The 22,795-nt window shown below is 34.3% G+C and overlaps 2 protein-coding genes across 2 annotated transcripts; one reads left to right on the forward strand and one right to left on the reverse strand.

Annotated features, from left to right (window-relative positions):
* The first annotated feature begins 332 nt into the window (after positions 1-332).
* On the forward strand, positions 333-7,367 carry LOC21394007 (homeobox-leucine zipper protein ATHB-8). Its single transcript, XM_010104104.2, has 18 exons — positions 333-605; positions 711-870; positions 1,392-1,492; positions 1,666-1,756; positions 2,696-2,791; positions 2,885-2,998; positions 3,117-3,200; positions 3,333-3,488; positions 3,589-3,663; positions 4,015-4,121; positions 4,208-4,400; positions 4,503-4,688; positions 4,819-4,899; positions 5,044-5,178; positions 5,294-5,619; positions 5,825-5,924; positions 6,458-6,607; positions 7,055-7,367. Exons 1-18 carry the CDS (start codon positions 370-372, stop codon positions 7,199-7,201), a joined length of 2,538 nt encoding a protein of 845 aa, XP_010102406.2. The 5' UTR covers positions 333-369; the 3' UTR covers positions 7,202-7,367.
* A 10,286-nt stretch (positions 7,368-17,653) lies between these two features.
* Positions 17,654-21,910, reverse strand: LOC21394008 (probably inactive leucine-rich repeat receptor-like protein kinase At2g25790). Its single transcript, XM_010104105.2, has 3 exons — positions 21,818-21,910; positions 18,834-21,518; positions 17,654-18,012 (listed from the first exon to the last, which is right to left on the reverse strand). The coding sequence occupies exons 2-3, from the start codon at positions 21,400-21,402 to the stop codon at positions 17,654-17,656; spliced, it is 2,928 nt and encodes a 975-aa protein (XP_010102407.1). The 5' UTR covers positions 21,403-21,518; positions 21,818-21,910.
* Positions 21,911-22,795: the final 885 nt, after the last annotated feature.

Consider the following 22,795-nt stretch of genomic DNA (forward strand, 5'->3'; position numbering starts at 1 on the left):
GCTTATCATTCTCCTCTCGTTGAGTTCTCCATTTTTCAATCGCAACACATCAACACAAAACAAAACCAAAAAAAAAAAAAAAACAGAAGGAAAGAAAGTTTTGCTCTTTCGGTTTTTCTAAGCTTGATGTGGTTATTATTATTGATCGCCACAAGGCTACTATCTTCTCCACTAGCAACCAAGACTTTCTAAGGGGGTAATGAAAATAATTAAACAAGCAAAATCTCTCTCTCAAGTTTTATTATTATTTTTCCATGGAAAAAATTTGAATATGTCTTAATGTTGTTTTTTTTTTTTTTTTTTTTTTTTTTTTTTTTTTTTGGAGGGGGGGGGTGGGGGGGCGGGTGAAAGTGAAAGAAAAAAATAATAATGATGGCGGTGACTGCTGGATCGGGGTGCAAGGAGGGAGGAAGCAAGAGTAGTAGTATAGCAATGGACAATGGAAAGTACGTAAGATATACGCCTGAGCAGGTGGAGGCATTAGAAAGGCTTTACCATGATTGTCCAAAGCCCAGTTCCATGCGCCGCCAGCAACTTATCAGGGAATGCCCCATCCTCTCCAATATCGAGCCTAAGCAGATCAAAGTCTGGTTCCAGAACCGAAGGTTCGAGTTTTTTAATGGTCATGTTTCTTAGTTTTGGAAAAAAGGGTCGTAATATTTTTTATTTTTGGTTAATAATAATTAAGATGGTTGGGGGTGTTTTTGCAGATGTAGAGAGAAGCAGAGGAAAGAGGCGTCGAGATTGCAGGCTGTGAACAGGAAACTGTCGGCCATGAATAAGCTTTTGATGGAGGAGAACGACAGGTTGCAGAAGCAAGTCTCGCAGCTTGTCTATGAGAACACCTACTTTCGTCAACAGACTCAGAATGTAATATATTCTATTCTACATTTTTTTTTATAATCTTTTTTCATTCATTTCTTCATCAAATTTCCTGTCTTTTGACCGGACCTTACTCCGCCAAAATGCATAGAGTTCAAATCATCCCACTCCGAGAAAAAAAAAAAAGTTCCAGTCATTTTGGTTAATTAAGTCATAATAAGTATTAACTACGAAATGGGTTAAATCAGCTTAACAAAATCAATCTTCTTCTGTGTAAAAAACAAATTATTTTTAAAACTGTCCGTTTTCATCAAATTTTTTATCACCGAATTATCCTTTTCAATGTTTCATCAAATTTAGTGTCACGTAGAGTTATTTAAATTGATCTATCAAAAGTAACTTCCGTTTTCATCAAATTTTTTATCACCGAATTACCCTTTTCAATGTTTCATCAAATTTAATGTCACATAGAGTTATTTAAATTGATCTATCAAAAGTAACTATGACATATATATATATATGTATATTGAGTTATGGGATATTGAGATAGTGGCTTTGTTGCATTGCAGGCGCCCCTTGCTACGACAGACACAAGTTGTGAATCGGTAGTGACAAGTGGTCAACACCATTTGACTCCTCAGCATCCACCAAGGGATGCCAGCCCTGCAGGGTTGGTGATTTTTTTTTTCTCTCTTTTTGGTTATACTTCTTGATGCGTCCTTTTCATTCCTTGTTGTGCATCAGAAATCAATTGCCATTGTCCTTGTTTTTGTCTTTTGATGTTGTCTTATTTTTACCAATGGCTAAACGAGATTGATTGCTCTCTTTGTTGTTTTTCTATAGACTTCTGTCCATTGCAGAGGAAACTTTAGCAGAGTTTCTTTCAAAGGCCACTGGAACTGCTGTGGAGTGGGTCCAAATGCCTGGGATGAAGGTCACTCCTCTCTCTCTCTCTCTCTCTCTCTCTCTCTCTCTCTCTCTCTCCCTCTCTCTCTCTCTCTCTCTCTCTCTCTCCCCCCTTGGCATTATTTCATTGTCTTGAAACACTATTCATTGCTCTTCGTTAATTTCATTGTCTTGAAACACTATTCACCCCCTTGGCATTATTTCATTGTCTTGAAACACTATTCATTGCTCTTCGTTAATTTCATTGTCTTGAAACACTATTCATTGCTCTTCGTTATTATCGAGACATTTATTGAAGGACAGTAACTTTGCTAATCTGCTAAGCAACATGCACAGACAAGATATCATTTCTATACAATTGTTTTTTCCTCCCCTAAATCGCAGCCACTTAAAAATTCTAATTGTTCTCTATTTTTTTATTTTTTTTTTGTGTGTGTGTGTATCATAATCTTATTTCTTGGTTTTGTTGGTGGCAATGAGAACTTGGATTAATCTCATCTTTACGTCCTGAATTATAAGCAAAATCCTTGCACCGCTGAGATTTTAATAGTCGAATGAATGAAACAACTAATTTGTCATAATTTGGTAAATCGAAGACTCGTTTTAAGACGTTTTAAAAGTTGAGATTTATCATAATTTGGTAAATTGAAGACTTGTTTTAAGACATTTTAAAAATTAAGGATCAAAATGAGATTTGACTTATATTAGCGACTAGAGACAAGATTATTACAACTTTGTTCTCTTCGCTTTATTTTACATCACTATTTATAATTTGTAACATTCCATCATGAAAGTACAAACATTCAAGCATCAGGATCTTTTTTCCTGGTACAGATCAAAACAATCATTTTATAGCTTCAGTTTGTTCCTTTTCTTGACATTCAATTTGAGAATTGTTCTGATACAAAGTAGTCTTGCAATTCTCTCTTATTATGCTGACATAAAAAGTACAAACATATATGTGCAGCCTGGTCCGGATTCCATAGGAATCGTTGCTATTTCTCACGGTTGCACTGGTGTGGCAGCACGTGCATGCGGCCTTGTGGGTTTAGAACCTACAAGAGTAAGTTCTATCAACTTGGTTATGATTTGTGCTACTTTTGGTTGAGTTCTTTTTTTTTTTTTTTTTTTTTTTAATCAATGATGTCCTCTGTAGGTCGCTGAAATCCTCAAAGATCGGCCTTCATGGTTCCGTGATTGCCGAGCTGTGGATGTCATAAACATGTTGTCCACCGGAAATGGTGGAACCATTGAACTGCTTTACATGCAGGTAAGCTATTATTTGTTCTATGGTGGTTACTCACACTCGAAAAAATTGCGATTAATAGTGTGTTGTGTTGAGTGTACCTTCTTACAAAGTTCTGCATTTTCCTTTTGGCTTGAATTAGCTCTATGCACCGACTACCTTGGCACCTGCTCGCGATTTCTGGTTGTTGCGCTACACTTCTGTTTTGGAAGATGGTAGTCTTGTGGTATGTAATATGCATAACTCATGAGTGTTTTGATTCTGTTGTCAATTTTTCTGCTGTAGTATCGTTTCCAGTCCTGCCTTGTTGCCTTTCAAGCTTATTTTTAGGACCATTGTGATTGTGATTTTGTGAAAGGTTTGTGAAAGATCATTGAACAACACTCAGAATGGTCCGAGCATGCCACCGGTGCAGAATTTCGTTAGAGCAGAGATGCTCTCAAGTGGGTATCTCATACGGCCTTGTGAAGGTGGTGGATCAATCATTCATGTAGTCGATCACATTGACTTGGAGGTACATGATTGCTTTTCTTTTTCTTTGTATATCCGAAACAAAATTAGCGCATTAGCTTGTTATATTTACTAGATTTGCTTGATCTGATTTCCCAAACTAGCCGTGGAGCGTGCCTGAAGTTTTGCGCCCACTTTACAAGTCGTCAACCTTGCTTGCCCAGAAGACAACTACAGCTGTAAGAATACTGTTCTCCACTCAATATTTTGTTAGTGACATTCTCTTATCTTCTTATTTGAAGCTCATTCATCAGAATGCTAATTTTGCAAGCTGCGAAAATTCCTCCCCTTGGAGCAAGCATTAGTTAAATCTTTATTATATGCTGACTAAAAGAGTAGTGCCCCGTGTCTGCGTTGCGTGGGAGGGAGAGGTCTTGTGTAAAAATATTTTGTGGAAAACAGAGAGGCAGTAATGCCAAAACATACCAACTATTAATTAAGAAAACTAAGCACGATATCTCAGCTATGATAGAATAAGGTTGGAATTTCAGGATTTTAAACTCTAATGCAGACTCATCTTTTGCAAACAGGCTTTACGCCATCTGAGGCAGATTTCTCAAGAAGTTTCTCAACCGAATGCCACTGGATGGGGAAGAAGACCTGCAGCCCTGCGTGCGCTGAGTCAGAAACTAAGCAAGTGCGTTCATATTAAACTTTCATATGGTTTCTTGAAACAATTTGTTGATTTTTTTTATGCTCAACTTTATACATTTCATGATGTAGGGGTTTCAATGAAGCGGTCAATGGATTTACAGACGAAGGATGGACTATGTTAGAAAGTGATGGCATTGATGATGTTACCCTTCTTGTAAACTCGTCGCCAAGCAAGATGATGGGAATGAATCTTCCTTATGCCAATGGATTCCCATCCGCAAGCAACTCGGTGTTATGTGCCAAAGCATCCATGTTGTTGCAGGTAAAGTTTAAACTTTAAAGTGTGTTTAGGCGAGTAAGGCCAGCCATACTACTTAAGTAAGTAAACATGTTCTTTATTCTTTCTGTTCTTTTGTTCTTGTAGAATGTGCCACCTGCAATACTTCTAAGATTCCTGCGAGAGCACCGGTCAGAGTGGGCGGACAGCAACATCGATGCTTACTCAGCTGCTGCCATTAAAGCTGTTCCGTGTAGCTTGCCGGTACCTAGAGCTGGAAGTTTTGGTGGTCAGGTTATTCTTCCACTGGCTTACACAATTGAGCATGAAGAGGTGAGAAAAATTATTAAGGGAATGTTGCCATCAAATTTCTGAATGTTATCTACCCTTTTCTTAAGCTCATTCAAGTAGGAAAAAACTTCCAATGCTGGCTTATCTTTAACAGTTCTGCTATTTGTAACAGTTCATGGAGGTCATTAAGCTTGAGAATATGGGCCACTATCAAGATGATATGATAATGCCAGTTGACATTTTCCTCTTGCAAGTAAGTTTATTCCTTCTTTGATCAGAGAATATACTTGAATCTTACATTTATTCTGAGCAGAAAATGTTATGTTCCTTTACAAATAGGCCTTTATTTTTTTCTAGTCATTTTAATCTCTTTTTCCTTATTATCTTTTCTCCACAGCTTTGTAGTGGAGTGGATGAGAATGCCGTTGGTACCTGTGCCGAACTCATCTTTGCTCCAATTGATGCTTCCTTTTCTGATGATGCACCTATTCTACCTTCGGGATTCCGCATCATTCCTCTAGATTCTGGGGTGGTAAGCCTTTAAACACATATGACACAACAACATAATCTGCTTTTCTCTTAAGGCTTTCCTTCCTGTCTTTGTTTGAGAAACGAATTTCTTGACTACAACATTAAATAACATGCAGGACGCCCCCAGTCCGAACCGCACACTCGATCTTGCGTCTGCTCTTGAAGTTGGCCACACAGGAAACAGGACATCTGGTGATAATGCTGGCAACTCTGGGAACAGAAAGTCTGTGATGACAATAGCATTCCAGTTTGCATTCGAAATGCACCTTCAAGAAAGTGTTGCTGCTATGGCTCGCCAGTATGTTCGGAGTATCATAGCCTCAGTTCAGAGAGTGGCACTCGCTCTCTCCCCTTCTGGCTTTGGCTCCAACGTCGGTCTCAGGCCGCCACCTGGCACTCCTGAAGCACAGACGCTCGCTCGTTGGATTTGTCAAAGCTATAGGTGAGTCACATGAGCTGTTCTCTCCTAAGTACCTATTTATTATTTTTGTGTATGCAATACACCGATGGTCTAAGAGTGTAGTAAGGTCATAACCAAGTTATGATAGTATAAATTTATGCATGAATAATATGAAACATATAGTCAGCTATTTGCTCCTGAAATTGAGCGACTGAGTTATGCCATTGTTTGCTTTTGATCTTTTTAGGTGCTATCTTGGGGTGGAACTACTTAAAAATGAAGGAAGCGAATCCATTCTCAAGTCCCTGTGGCATCACTCAGATGCAGTTCTGTGCTGCTCCTTGAAGGTATATGCTTAACCCCTTTCCTAAGAATTCCTTCATTTGCCCACGCTCATGGGCAGGGACGGAGCCAGCATGGTTCCGGGGAGCTATTTTCCTTTATCTTTATTTATTTATTTATTTATAATTTTGTTCCCCTAAATTTTCTAATTTTAAACTTTATGAGAGAATGTTTGAAAAGTTTCGTCTGCACTCTTAAATTTTACTTTTAGTTTTATCCTATTATTCTATTATTTGCTTGAATTCATTATCTCAAATTTTAAAACTCAAATAAAGAAAAAAATATATTATCATGAAGTTTTTAGTATTTATTATGTTGTTTTTTTTTTATTATAGGAAATAGTATTTATTACACTGTTAATTAAGTTCCACATTTTGTTTCATGTCATGATCCTGAAAAAAAAAAAAAATAAATAAATTCTAACTCTGTCGCTGCTCAAGAAAAAAAAAAGTTTAATTTAGTTCAAAATTTTGTTTCATGTCATGTACTTTCTTGCCAATGTTCTCACCTATAATCTATTACATTATGGCTTCTGCAGGCATTGCCCGTTTTTACATTTGCAAACCAAGCGGGACTGGACATGCTGGAGACGACCTTGGTCGCGCTTCAAGACATTACACTGGAGAAGATTTTCGACGACAATGGAAGAAAGACCCTTTGCTCTGAGTTCCCTCAGATAATGCAGCAGGTATATATATTAGTACAAATTTATAATCCGTCTAAAGACAGGATACATCATAGTAGATAAGGGAAAGTTCCATTGGTAGATAAACGGAATTCAAGCAATAGGGTATGATTTGTTTTACTCACAACAGCTAGAATTTAGAAGATTTGGAAAGCAATGTTAAAGAAAATATTACAATGCAGTTATCTGGAAGCACAAATGGAACTTAAAACTTCTATCTTAGAAAGATCAACCTGTTAAGTGGAGTGTCTTAAGATTTTTAGAAGTTACGATTTCCATTTATATTTAAACGATGTGGGACTCGGGTTTGTTTTACCTTTACCTACACAACTTAATAATGATATACAATGTCAAATTGAAGCAAGAGATGATAATGTATCAAGCAAGACAAATTAAAAAGACTTGCAAGTACGATACTGATCACACATGTTTTGCTTCTTTGTGGTTTAGGGTTTCATGTGTCTTCAAGGCGGAATCTGCATGTCGAGCATGGGAAGGCCGATTTCATATGAGAGAGCAGTGGCTTGGAAGGTCTTGAACGAAGAAGAAAGTGCTCACTGCATCTGCTTCATGTTCATTAACTGGTCTTTTGTATGAAATTACTAGAACTTAGCTTCAGTTACCAAAGTCTGCTAGGTTAGATTAGGCCAGTATTTTTTTTTCCACTTTTTTTTTTTTTTTTTTTGGGTTAATTTGGTATGGACAAACCTGTAGCACTTGGATATGCATCATTTGAATGCATTGGAGCCCCATTTTTTGTTCTTTTACTCGTTCCTTTCAGTTCTATTTATATATACATAGTTTATATGACTTGTTACTTGTTATGTTTTCTATTCTTAGAGGTCAACAAAATACAAATATGATTTTATACAAGGCACGTTTCTGACTCACTGGCCACGAAAAGCAGTATTATACTTTGAACTATAGGCTTTTTAACGTATAATTCTATTTGGTCTTCCTCAGAATGTATTCTACCCCAAGTTGTGGTAGTGGAAAATAATCCTTTTCTAAATGACTTATTCTTTGACGGTGACGTAGAAGGGAACAATGACATTTAGATAATTAAACGACGACGTAATTCCAATTTACGCAGAGCGCGAGTGTTAATAAGATCAAAGTACTTGAGGTCCTAGTGCATAGCGAATGATCATATCGATCGGAAAGAAATAATGAAAAGGTAGAACGACCAATAAACATCAGAAAGACTGGTTTTTAAATTAGCATGCGTTGCTAATTCTAATCTAAGGGCTAAGGTTGGGCCGTTTGTGAATCAACGGTCAAGGTTAATAGGTTTAACCCGTAATCCGTATTCCAAGAAAATTTTCACACTTCCTAGCAATTAAGGAAAGGAAAAAAAAAACCAACAAAAAACTTCATCATCTTATTCTCATGCTGAAAAACAGCCTCTTAAGTTTTTTATACTCACGGAAGTTCTTAAGCATTTGACAGATTGGATTATATATACATATATGTATGTATGCATTGATTAATCATAAATAAGAGGCTTTAGTACTTACACTTCTAAGTTGTTTGTACGTTTATATTTTGAAATGTCTCTCAATAGGTTATTAAAAATGAGACATGTTAAGGAGTTATTTATTATCACGACGTAAACATCATAAAATGCTCTCAATTGCTACGTGAAATTGCTTAAATTCTTCTATAGCATTGTGAGGTTTAGTGTGGGATAGGTTTCTCAAGCCTAAAAAAAAAAAAAAGAAAAAAAAATGAATGTGTAATAATGAGACCACATTAAAACATGCAGTGGTATTATATCCAATAAGCAGCGACATCTGAAGAACCTATTTACAGATTCAAATTCTTTTTCTATGTAGTATCTTAATATTTATGCAGTCTAATATCATCTTAAATTTCTAAAAATATAATTAGTCAACCAGTTTAATATTTCATAAGCTTATCAATATTACTCTCATAATTTAGAATTTTAGGATGGCGAAATTGAGACACAACATATATTTGAACTTGGAATTCGTAGGAGTCGAGACTTGGTTAACCTCCTTTGTCTGATTTTATCTGAATATGGTTTTTCACATTACTCAGTATATGTGCATATAGTGATAGAATCCGATAATTAAATTGCAAAGAAATTGTGTCTGGTTAATAGAATTAGTTGTGATATTGTTTGATGCATGCAATTTTTGAAACCTTGATAGTTTTTGGATTTGGCTTACAACAGTACTGTGCCTTTCGGGTCTCCTTTATAATATGTTGTCATCTCAATTACAATATTTTAAGTGGTATGATTTTAATTGATATTAACATAATTAATATTTCTATTAAAATGACATTTTATCAATTGACCTCACATGATATTATAAGAGAGATTTTAAAAAGTATGGAACACGAGAACACGATAGTCAAATTCATCAGTTCGATCGTGGCAAATGCCACCTAATTTTCCAACCAATTTTGGACTTTTGAAAATTCTATGGTGCAGATAATCATAATCCTCTCATTCACGACCTAAGTTTCACTATTCCAGTACTGCAGGCCCCTTATACCCACCACATAAATAAACATTGTCAATTTTAAGATTGGAACTCTTATTTGAAAGGACGTGGAAAATCGAACCTTGATCATAATTCTATCAGTTGAACAGGGAATTTAATGAGGAAATATAGACCCAGAGAAGACGGAAATGAGGAAAATGAAAAAGCATAAAAAGCTTTTGGACGTACAAATGTTTTGTTTTTGTGAAAATACGTACAAATGTTTTTCAGCGCTAGCCATTTTCTAGCTTTTGACTGGCTCTACGTACACGGTACATGCACCACCTTTCTTGAATCAATAAAGACAATCAATCAGTTCCAAGAATCAATTGGTTATTTCAACGAGTTTGTTGTTTTGTGTTACATCTTATATGTACTTCAGACGATCAGCCTTAAATTGATACATTCCACAAGGTTATTATGATCTATGTTACGTTTTTTCGCTCTTGGTTTATTGATCTTATGCAAATATACCTTATTTTCTTTTTCTAGAGCTAGCTAGCTATAACTAGATTAGGGGTGGCCGTACGTTAATTCGCTTTAATCATTGAATGATCACTTCATGAAATAGAATAATCTTGAAAAGTTATATTGAAATAATAAGCTAATTTGAGTAAACAAGGTTCAATTAATCAAGAAAAATTGGAAAAAATAAAATAAAATAAAAGCAATCTCATGAGCTTGATAATTAGATTTTAGAGTACTGTTTGGTATGGGTAGGGAATCTCATGATGAAGACAGAAGACCCATATTCCTCGCTAACCAAATTCTCATTTTCAATGGAATTCTATATATTATATCAGTCGTCATATATAAAGCCATATTTTAAATTTCTCTCTAAAGATCAGATCGAGGTGACCAATGACAAACATAACTTGTACTACACAAATGGAACCGGTTACAACATTGATCATTCCTTTTGTTTTCCTCTTTAATAAAGATAAAAGGGAATATTCTTCCTTATTCTGGTAAGCACATAGACCATCAGATTCAATAAATTTCTTTAAATGTCCATTCAGAAAATCGCTCATCTTTATCTTAAACCATGTTGATTTTTGTCTAATTCTCATCGATCCAGTAATGAAGCGAGCATATATATATATATATATGTGTGTGTGTGTGTATGTATGTATGTACGTACTTCTGTTATTTTAAAATTTTGGCATGCGTGATCTAATCACTAATGGGATAAAAATATGAAATAGAAATGATGTTCTCTCTCTCACACACAAATGTTATAACTCAAAATAACTGTACGTGCATGATTGTATAGTCGTATATTTCCTTTGGCAACTTTTTTTTTTTTTTTTAATTTTTTTATAAGGGGTTTTAGCACAATTGCCTTCTGAACTTAGCGTAGTTTAGCAAATTGCCTCTCAAACTTTCAATTTTGACAATAAACTCCCTGAACTTGTAAAATTATTGCAATGGGATAAAAATATGAAATAGAAATGATGTTCTCTCTCTCACACACAAATGTTATAACTCAAAATAACTGTACGTGCATGATTGTATAGTCGTATATTTCCTTTGGCAACTTTTTTTTTTTTTTTTAAATTTTTTTATAAGGGGTTTTAGCACAATTGCCTTCTGAACTTAGCGTAGTTTAGCAAATTGCCTCCCAAACTTTCAATTTTGACAATAAACTCCCTGAACTTGTAAAATTATTGCAATATGCTCTATTTTACTAAATTTGCTCAAATGTTTTATTAAATTTAAGAGACTAAAAGTTAAAGAATCAAAAAATTTATGTTATATTTGAATTGGGATGTTAGAATTTTTCGTCGGACATGTTTTTTCGACACTAATTTAACACAACCATTGTCAAAATAGTGCATATTATAACAATTTTACAACTTAATGAACAATGTGCCAAAATTAAAAGTTTAGTGGTCAAATTGCTAAAGTCATACAAGTTGAGAAAAGTAAATGTGTAAAATATCCTTTTAAAATTTAGGATGAAGAAAAAGTCACTTTTTCAGTAACAGTTGTTCCATATATTTAGGACATTAAGAAGCCTAACAATACAAACATAATGACTACTTGGGGAGATGTTTTACATGGCCCTCAACACATGTTTTTTCGACACTAATTTAACACAACCATTGTCAAAATAGTGCATATTATAACAATTTTACAACTTAATGAACAATGTGCCAAAATTAAAAGTTTAGTGGTCAAATTGCTAAAGTCATACAAGTTAAGAAGAGTAAATGTGTAAAATATCCTTTTAAAATTTAGGACGAAGAAAAAGTCACTTTTTCAGTAACAGTTGTTCCATATATTTAGGACATTAAGAAGCCTAACAATACAAACATAATGACTACTTGGGGAGATGTTTTACATGGCCCTCAACGAGCTACTACCAAAATTAATGATGGGATGTTTATATATTTATACCAGTTTTAGGTTTATTCAAAATTTATATTTTCAATTTTTAATCTTATTAAATGTATACCTTCGAATTAGATTTAATATACAAATATGTAGCTTATCTCAATCAATAATTGAGTTTGGCCTTTAAAATGACCAAAGTATCCTTAAGAAAAAAGAAAAAAGAAAACTAAAACTTTTCAATATTATAAAAAAATAAAAAATAAAAACACAAAAAAAACACGATTTCAATTATATTTTGCATATTTTTAAGGTTAAAACATAAGTTTATACTTTTTTTTAGTTTTCTCTTCTTTTACTATCTTTTTATTTAAGGGTATTTTAGGTATTTTTAAAGTTAAAATCGAGAGTTAATTGAGTAAAGGTACAAATTTAGATATTAAATTTAATTTGAAGATATACATTTGACGAGATAAAAAATTAAAGATATAATTTTTGAATAAATCAAAAAAATAAGATATAGAAAGGTAAATATCCCATTAATGATTGCTCTAGAATACTCTGCTACCCATCATTGAATAGTAAAGATCTTAACGGCGTTTTCTAAAAGTCCAAAAAAAAAAAAAAAATGGCCGGTCCTTTTTTTCTTTTTCTTTTTCTTTTTGTTAATTTCATATCAAATTCAACTTTATATTAGAGTGCCATGTTATGTCTTTTTGTTTGGAGGGGATGCCATGCCATTTGAAAATTTCTACATGAAAAGCCTATGTCAATTTTCATATTCATGACTTCCGTTATGATTATCATGCCAGATCCAGATTTTAGTATGTACATGCTCGAATCAACAGATATACAATAATTATTCTTCATATAAGCATTATAACATTATATCATTAGATTTCTAACAAATTTTTCTTTTTCTTTTTTCCTTAATATTAGTTTTTCGCGTATCAACAGTTTTACATCATATAATATATTACATACTATTTATACCCTAAATGCTAAAACTAGATTTATAAATTATATATATATATATATATATATATGCTACAGATTAATTTGTAAAAAAGTTACAAACTAATATAAAAGAAAAACATTTCATTAATAAAAAATTTGAAGCAAAATGTTATAAAAAAAAAAAAAGCTTTCTAGTTTCTGAATTCTGCATAAAGATCAGGATGTGTAGCAGTCCATAAACCATGTGATAATATGGATCGATATGTGTCTGAAATGGTCCAATTCATTCTCCACTCTACAAGACGGCCATATATATATACACACACATATATACTGATACTATCTTTGCACTTCCAATCCCATGCGTACCAGTGCATAGATGTGAAAATATAATTTAATGCAAAAGAAAAAAAAAAAAGTGAAAGAACTTTCTTTTACAAAGGCTAGGTTGTGCATCAGTCAACCAGAAAACTGGCTAGCTAAAAAGTCTTACCTTTTTTTTTTTTAATCTTCTTTTTTCTCCATACAAAACATCACCAATTGTGTTAAATTAGTGGGTTGTTGTTACGGTGAAATATGCTCTATGGAATGCACGTGTATCCAATTATTATTTTTCACATTAAAATTCGTAAACTTCAAACCCACTTGTTTCAACTCAAAGAAACAAACATATCTACATTGACAATTTTTAAAACGTTTTCTCATCTGCAACAGTAAACTCAGAAGATCAAAGGGAAATGGGGAAAATTTGAAGACATGATCAGAACCCTTTTTCATTAACCCCCCACACCCAAGATTCGAGAAGAACAAATATATATATATATATATATATATAAATGTATATATATGAGAGAAAAAAAAACGAAAAAAGGAGCTTTTTTGAATGGAAAAAGGAAGAAGCCAAAGAACCTTTTTGCATGGTCTCCAAGGACCATCATTGTAATATTCTCTTGAGGGTTTCAAGATCAATGAAACCCCACTTCTGACTGATATGATCATGATTTCCTTTGCCAGCAACACTTAGCTGGTTTGCTCCTTAAAATGTCAGCTAGTTTAGATTTATGCGTTTAGACTCATCTTTAGTGATGGAATCTTCTAACATTTGCTTTGCCTGTTCTGAATTCTGATAGAGTATAAAGGGAAAAGGGATTCCTGGACTCACTTTCCATCATTGCTTAGAGCTAATAATAGAATTATAATAGTATATATAGGAATTAAAATAGAAACTATATATATGAAAAACACTAAAAACAAACTTTATTACACCATAATTATGATCATAATATAGAAGGAAAAGTAAGTCTCGAGAAAGGTTGCGGTAAAAAAACCTGCAGGTTGGAAGCAATATTTACATAGAAATTGGGAATTAAAAGGGCAAAAAAAAAAAAAAGGACAAAATATGGTAATGTATAATATTGCTTTAGCTATGTATTAATTTGATTGTCACTCCTAGAATTTATAAGAAAAAATGTTGTTATAAAATAAAACCTAACGCGGACAATGTTAATTGGTATAGTACTTTTAATCATGAATATTATCTTTTTAATTAAAAGATTTAATCAGGTAAGGAAAAGTGTCGTTGTTTATTAACGTGAAGCCACAATTCAAACTTTTTTTTTTTTTTTAATGTGAAGCCACAATTCAAACTTTGCTTCCATATGATTCAAAAAGTTTAGTTACGAGCCTCCAGGAATGAACAAGTGCAATGATTTATCTTTGGTCGTGATCACGGCTGATCTGCTAGCCATTTGTAATGATTGTGCTTAGACATATATAAGTCTCCTTGTATCCGGTTTGTTATGGGAACACACATATATATATGATCAGCAGCATGATATGTATGTGTGCGTGTATATATATATATATATATGTATACATATATATATATATATGCTGATGTATATATGCATGCATGCTTGTATGTGTAGTATACATATATATATATATATATTTGGTAGCATCACTTTTTTATTATTATTTGCATTAGTTATTTGACACGTGAACTTCAGTATCTCATTTCTATTTAAATAATAATATCATTTTAGTAAAGTTCACGTGTCAAATAGTAAATATAAAAAAGTGATAAAAAATGTGAGAGAAAAACTGGTGTTGACATATTTTGTACATATATATAATGAGGTACAAAATACAAAGCCTTTTGACCTTTATTACTATTTTGCAGGACAATAAAAGTAAGACGAGATAGTACTCTTTTGAATCTGATTTATGTATAAAGTCTTTGCTTCTTCAGCATCTAATTTAACTTTTCTACACGCAACTTTGCCATTGTAAACTAGTTCTTGTCTCCTTTTGTTTTCTTTTTTTTTTTTTTCGCCAGAATAATAATTTTAAATGACTGACCGACAACGCTGGACAAAGAGAATCATCTAGCCATCAGATATTATTAGTACAGTGGTCCCGTATTTATAAAAAAAAAAAAAAAGAAAAAAAAAAGAGTGCTCATTGTGGCTGTCACTCTCTCTGAATTTTTACCCAACTCACATCCAAGGGCATTTGATCACTTGCCTGCCAATTGCGATGGTCTCTTCTTTATATATTATATGCAGACACACACACACACAGAGAAGAAAAAGTCGCTTCGTGTTGTGCTTATTAAGATGTCCAATTCCATGTGCTCTTGTTGGTGCTTTTGCACTGCTAATTAGCTCCTTTCCTTAAGCCTTTATTATTTATTTGTATTCACAATATTCTTGATTAAAAGCCTAGCTAATTGAGGTAAAATTTCTCACACCTATATTGGTTAAACAGAATTATATCTAACATTATGGAGATCCTAACATTCCATTAATTAAAATGCTATGATCAATGTATGACGAGCATTAGAAACAAATAGCGTTTGTTGTGGTTATTGTTTTATGGGCGCATATTATAGATATCTTATATATGTATATACATGGACAAGTACTTAATACGTTTTTGTGTTGAACAAATTATAAAAATAAATGTATATCTTAATTACATTTAATAATGTGCTGTTCTATATCACCTGCTATAACAAGTTAATAAACACTTTAACCTTAATTATTAATTAAAAAATTACTATAAGATCTGTAAATTTAATGCTCATTAATTGTCATAAATGTTTTTTTTTTTTTGGTAAGCTATTCAATTCATTACATAGGTCTTGTTCATATTACATGCAGGCTAAAACAACGATACTCATTAATGGATAAATATTGAGAAAACCATTTCTAAACTATGAATATTGTGAAACTAATTTGGCTGCTAAACTCTAAATTTTTGACAAAATATTACTTAAATTTTTGTTTTTTTTTTTTGTCAGTTTTGGTCCACAATACTAAAATTGATGAAGTATTTATGAAATTTAACATGAATAATCACATCTCTATAACATAATAACTAAATGTTTTACATAAACAGGTATATTGTGTGCAAACGGATCTAATTTTTGATGGATTCTTACAGCAAGGAACATTTTTCACATAATGTAACTATCTATGTTAAATTTCAAGTTATTACATGATGGACACATATGCCTCTAGGTTAAATTTCAATGCATGAGTTGACAGCCAAATTGATAGATTGACCTATCTAAGGGACGCCAAGAAAATACAAGTTTGATATCAAGTATTCTAAATGATATGTCTAATTTATGTCAAAATATTTAAGCTTTTGAAATTGTAAAAGTAACTTTTAATTTCTAACTAATTTGAAAATAAGATTTGTTGTAATTATTAAATGAAAAACATACCCAAAATTTGGCATATACTAGATTTGGTATCAAATTTGATATTTGGGATAATTTTTCTATCTAAATATTAAAATTTGATATACACATATTAATTAGCACTGCATTAGCTATGCTCTTATATATACTCCTCATAAAGTCAAATGTTATATTTTTTTTCCTTTTTTTTATGGTGGGATATAGTTAGATTTCTTAGCAAAAATAAGAAGAAATTAGCCTTGTAGACGTAATCCCTTAGCATGGATGACCATTTTTGACCACAAGTACGTAGTACTTAACATTCTTAAAGACTTCTTCTTGAAATTAGGGGATACAATACTAGTTGATCGGTTTGCTCTAGCTAAGTTATGCCCTCTAGTTGTCCTATACTTGGGCAACAGTAATAATTAAAAGATGGATGCATGTCGTTTTTTTTAATCATGATTAACGTACAAAAATATTGTAAAGACATAAAATTGGTAGGAAATGAAAATACGCTGATGAATCTCTATCTGATATCGTTTCAGTATTTGGAAGCCACATATTAGTCTACAAAACCAAGGAACCAAGTGTATATCCGCAATAAAAAGAGTAATTAAACGAGGAGTTATTTTCACTAATGTCTTTATGGATATTCATTAATTTGTCTCACTTTAGATCCCAAAATGCATTTTTAGAGGTCTTTTGACTCCTTCATTAACAACCTATCTATTTTCATACACAATATAGCCCCGGGATGGCACTTGAAGGCTTTAAAGAGGAAAAAATGCTGGGAAAAAAACTCACACAAAAAAAAAAAACAAATATGAAAAAAATAATTCTAGAAAAATAGATATGTGTTGTTCAACATAGTTTGTTTTTTTTTTTTTTTAAATTTATTTCAGACTTTTTTTTAACCTTATGCATCTCTTTTTTATTTTGTCTTTTTAACTTATGTCATTTTTCGTGTTATACTTTGTTGTGTGTATATATGAAACGTAAGGATAAATATTAGATCTTTGTAAATGTTTTGTGCCAAAATTAGATAAGCTTATATGATCGAGAGCCATTCGGTAACATGCATTTTAATTTAATTACATATATATCATATCATAATATATATATACATATATACTCTTACGTAGGATATGCCGTAGTATACTGTATATATCATAATAATCAATAATATAAATATTGCAGTACAATATACAATATGAATTGCAGGTAAAGGAGCATAGAGTACAAACGGCATTACTGGCCCAAAAAATTAAGATGTAAATGATGTATATTAAATAGCATTTAGTTTTTTTACATTTTTACACACGAAAGGCTAGGTCAAACATTATACCGTCAAACAAAACATTTGAGATGTTATAATCAATTAACGCCTTATGTCATAAAAACACAACATAAGGAGTTAATAAACACCTTATGTTATATAAACCAAAAGAAAAAAAAAGTTAAAAAAATATTGTAATTATATAATAACAAAAAAAAAAAAAAACAAGAAAGAAAGAAAACCTGAACAAAATTACCAAAATCCTTGAGGGAAAAACTAAATTAAGAAGTGAAGAAACTTTTGAGGCCCGAAGCACAAGAAGCTGTCCTCATAACAGAGTTGAGGGTTTTGCAAAGTTCAGTAGCGCATGGCCTGGCCGTGGGGTCACCTGCGGTGCAGTGCAGGGAAAGGTTCATGGTCTCGACGATCTCGTTCTGGTCGCTGGACACGTGTCCCCTGATGGCCTCATCTATCCACGTGTCGAGATGACAGTCGGAGTAGCAGTATCGGGCCCACTCAACGAAGCTCTCGTGCACGCCAAAATCAGTGTCGGCTGGGCTCTTTCCGGTGAGCAGCTCGATCAGGATGAGACCAAAAGCGTAGATGTCGCTCTTCTCTGTACTTATTCCTTTGCTTGCTTCTACAGAAAATAAACGTATATTTTTAGTATTTTGGTATACGTGCATGGACATGAATACTATGAGTTAATAAAATGGTAATTATGTTGAGGAATGTTAAACTTTTTCAATTAATAATCACAGCTAACCACGTGAGAAAAATTGGAAAGTGGTTTAATGCAAAAGCCATTGTGCTCTCCATAGGATACTATAATTTGGTTACATATTTAACTTAATTAAGTGATAAAAAGAAAACACATATTGACTATATAATAAATAAAAAAGGTCTTCAATTGATAAAAATATATAAATATTGTTTTCAAGTAAGTCCACTAATTTAAACGTACTAATTACTCATTTGTTATATTACTTTGTACTTTAAAACTTGATAAATAGATTACCTAATTACCATTCATAATTAATAATAAGATAACTAGTAATAAAGTTTAGGGAGAAAGATACATATAGGTTTGTTTTGTCGTAAACGAAGGTTGACTAATACACGCATTAGTTAATTATTTAATCGCACACTTCTGCATAACTATAACTAAGTACTAGCTAGTTCGAACCCAAAAACAAAAACCAAAAAAAAAAAAAAAAAAAAAAAAAAAAAAAAAAAAAAACAGAAAAACAAAACAAAACAAAAAAAAAAAACAAAACAAAACACGTACTAGCTAGTAATTCTTTTACGTCTACCATGTTTCAAGGTATATATCCTAAGAAACGAAGCAATAATACCAATATGTGAAAAAAAAAGAGCATATAATATTAATGTCACAAACAACGTATTAGAATTAGTATTAATACAAATAAAAAGGGTAAATTAGTCATAAATGTAATGTACCTGGGGCGACGTATGCAGAAGAAGTGAAACCCTTAGACTCCGAACACATCGATCCCGGAACTCTCAAGCTCAGGCGAGGCTCATCTTTTCCGTCAACCATGATATCCTCCGGGGAGAGACGACCAACAACAACCGCCGGCGAACAACAACAGTGCAAAAACCGCAGCGCTTTCGCGATCCCGACCGCAATCTTTCTTCGTCTTTCCCAGCTCAAACTCCTCAAAATCTCACTCAACAGTTTCCCTTCACAATACTCGTAAACCAAGTACCCACCTTTTTGTGACCTGCACATTCCGATCAACTTAATCACGTTTCGATGCCGAATTTTCCCGAATTCCCCGATATCGGACCAAACACTCTGCTGATGAATGGAATTCACATGATTAGCACTAATTTTCTTCACCACTAATTTTGAATCAATTATGGGATTTCCTTCTCTGGCAGATAATAAGATATCCTCAACGGTGACAGACTTAGCGAGCTTATTAGACTCAAAGAACTGTAATTCCCATATTCCATTTTCGTTTTCGACTCTTTTAAGCTCCAAAATACCCTTACGACGACGAACAAAGACGACGACGAGAACGACGACAACGAGCGCAACAAGGAAGCACGTGATCGGAACAAGCCACCACGTGGGACGACGAACAAGAACGCTCTTGATCAAGCTCTTCTTGCATGGCGGCAAACCAGAGGCAGTATCACCGCCGCAGAGGCTGTTTCCGGCTACTGCGCTGGCGTTTATGGCGAGGAAACCTCCGGTCAAGGGCAAACTCCCGTGGAAGTGATTATGAGAGACATTTACTTGCACCAGGGACTCCGATCGACCGAGGTTTCGCGGAATTTCACCGGATAGCTCGTTATCAGACAAATCTAGCTGACCGAGAACCGCCATTCCGGAGAGACTCGCCGGAATTTCGCCGGTGAGCCGGTTGTGACTTAGGTCAAGACTCACAAGCCTTTCACACGACGATAATCGTCCCGGGATTTCACCGGAGAGCTCGTTGCGGCTCAAGTCTAATTGCATAAGCTTCGAAAAGTTACCTAAACTTGGCGGGATTTCGCCCGAGAACTGATTCTCTGATACGATCAAGTTCTCGAGCTTCTCGCTTCCGAACAACACTGGCAAGTGGCTGGAAAACCGGTTTCGTGCCAAATTCAGCATTTGGAGCGAAGGCATATTCCATATCCGGTCACCAATTTCTCCCGATAAACTGTTTCCCGAGATATCCAAGAAGTATACGAGTGGTAACTTCGTGAAATCCTCCGATATTTCGCCGGATAATCTGTTATTCTGTAAACGAACTCGGCGTAAACTCTTGCATTCGCTTAAACTCTTCGGAATCTCGCCATGGAGAGAATTGGAAAACAATATGAGCTTAAAAAGCCGACCGGAGTAGCACAAACCGTCCGGCATTTCTCCGGTAAGACGGTTCGTCGAAAGGTCCAAGACAGTGAGATTGTTTTGCTTTCCGAGATCTTGTGGAATCTCGCCCGAGAAATAGTTGGACCACAATTGAAGAACTTGAAGCCGAGGTAGAGAAGCCAAACCCTGCGGAATCTTTCCAGTGAAGTTGTTGGAGAAGAGATGAAGAATCTGCAACTGCCGTAACTGACTAACGGCCTCGGGAATCTCACCGGAGAGGTAGTTATCGCTGAGGTCGAGCGAGACCAGATTTCTCAGTCCGAAAACCGACCGGGGGACCGGTCCAGACAACTTGTTCTGGTACAGGAAGAGGTACCGTAGGTCGGTGAGGGCGCCGATCGACGGCGGGATTTGCCCCGTGAGATTGTTGTAGACGAGATCGAGATGTTGAAGAGATTTCAGCTCGCCGATTTCTCGCGGGATTTCTCCCGAGAAATTGTTGTACCCCAGGTATATCCACTTCAAGCTCCTCATCAAGCACAAATCTCTCGGAATTTCCCCAAATAGTTGGTTCGAAGCCAAAGTGAAGTACTCCAAGCCCGAAATATTCGACATCGAAACGGGAATGTGTCCCGACAAGATATTCCCTCCGAGATCGAGGAATTTAAGGCTCGAGAACCGGCCGATGTCTCGCGGGATTCTTCCCGAGAGCATGTTGTTGGAGAGGTCGAGCGTCTCGAGACTGGAGATCGAACCGGTCGGGACCGGTCCGGTCAAGTTGTTGTTGCTGAGGTTGAGGTACTTAATAAAATTGAAAGCAGTACTGAACATGTCACTAGGGATTTGGCCAGTCAGCTGATTACCGGAGAGATCAACGGATTGGATACCAGGCAGTCGGAATATCGTCGAAGAGATTTTGCCCGATATGTTCTTGCGGAAGAGCTCAACTGAGTTCACTCGGGACGAGTTGTTGTTGCAGGTGATGCCATGCCAGTTGCAGAAGTTGGTGTTGTTGGGAGTCCAGTCGGAGAGGAAGCCAAGCGGGTCGTTTAAGGAGGCTTTGAACGACAACAGAAGTTGGAGTACTTCGTCGTTGGCATGTAAAGCTGAAGCATTGGAGATCAACAAGAAGACGGTGATGAAAAGTGTTGGACATGTCGTTTGAGATGATGATGATGATGATGGTGATCGTTTCCTGGCCATGATTTTTCTTCACCTTGGAGACAAGGACTAAATCAGCAAGAACCCAGTACTACTGATAAACTGACATAAGTTCTTCATAACATATTCTTGGTGTGTATTCCTCCCACTGTCACGAGCTGTTCCAAAAATACAAAATAGAACAATCAAATTGCAACGAACTTATTTAATTATTGTATATATTTCTGAACGTCAAATTCTATATATTGCATATCTGATATGTTAAAAATACGTATACATTAATGATATATTTGGGTGAATTTACATATACCAAAAACATTTCATGTAACGCATTTAAAAAAAAAAAACAAATTAAATAAGTTCATGAATGATTAATGCTAGAATATGTATAGGTTAAAAGAATACGCTTGATCAAAGTAAAATGGCAAAATGTTTAGGTAAAACGTCTACAACTTACCTAAATATCATAATTAAGGTTGTACTGAAAATTCAAAGGCTGCCGAGGATTTGTAAAACCTTAATAATTAAAGCTTGGATATGAAGAAGTTAAGTTTAAAGATAGGAAAGGAAGTTTTGTGAACTATTGGAAAGAGGCTGATCGATCAGGTTGAAAGAGAGTAGGGAGAATTGAGTGTTTAAATAGATAAGAGGACTAAAGGTTGTGGAAATGGGCAGAGAATTTGGAAATAATTACGAAACTGCACCTTTACCTTCTTTATATTAATACTATTATTGTTGTTTGAACACGAACGGTTGAAAGGGCTACAAGGACAGATGTTGGAAAAGCCTCTGATTTTGTCGGTTTATTTACACAAAATGCTCTTTTTTGACTGACTCACTGACTGGGTTCGGATAGGGACAAGGATTTTCAGTAACCGTTGAAAGGCTCCAAAGATTTATATGACCATGTGTGTATATGCCTTTGATCTTGTACTTATTTACAAACACGAGACAACATGAGGGTCTTTTTTTTTTTTTTTTTTTTTTTTTTTTTTTTTTTTTTTTTTTTTGGCATTTCTAGAAAGACCTCTTAAGGTATTACCTGTTTACCGCATTGGCACACACAATTATAAATAAGGATTGACGTTTTTTTTTTCCCTTTCATTTCTTTGTAAGATAAGATTTTCATTAGCCGAAATTTTAGCTCAAGATAACCAGTTGAGAAAATAGCACACAATTTGTCGTTATAATTATGTTGAATAACCATATTATTATGTACATGGATGACCATATGTAATTATGTTTTATAGAACAGCATGTTTGGTGCCAACAATCATGGTGGAAGTAATACATATGTATGAACTAAAATTACGCTTCACAGAATAGTTCCTTGACAACAAAGTTATTACAAGTTGAGATATTATGGTTGACAACTTATTATTCAACCATTGACTCTCGCTTTTTTCATAATTCTAAAAGCTTAAAAATCTTCTTT

This window comes from Morus notabilis, unplaced genomic scaffold (assembly GCF_000414095.1).
Source record: "Morus notabilis unplaced genomic scaffold, ASM41409v2 Scaffold245, whole genome shotgun sequence".
In the NCBI taxonomy this organism is placed as follows: Eukaryota; Viridiplantae; Streptophyta; class Magnoliopsida; order Rosales; family Moraceae; genus Morus; species Morus notabilis.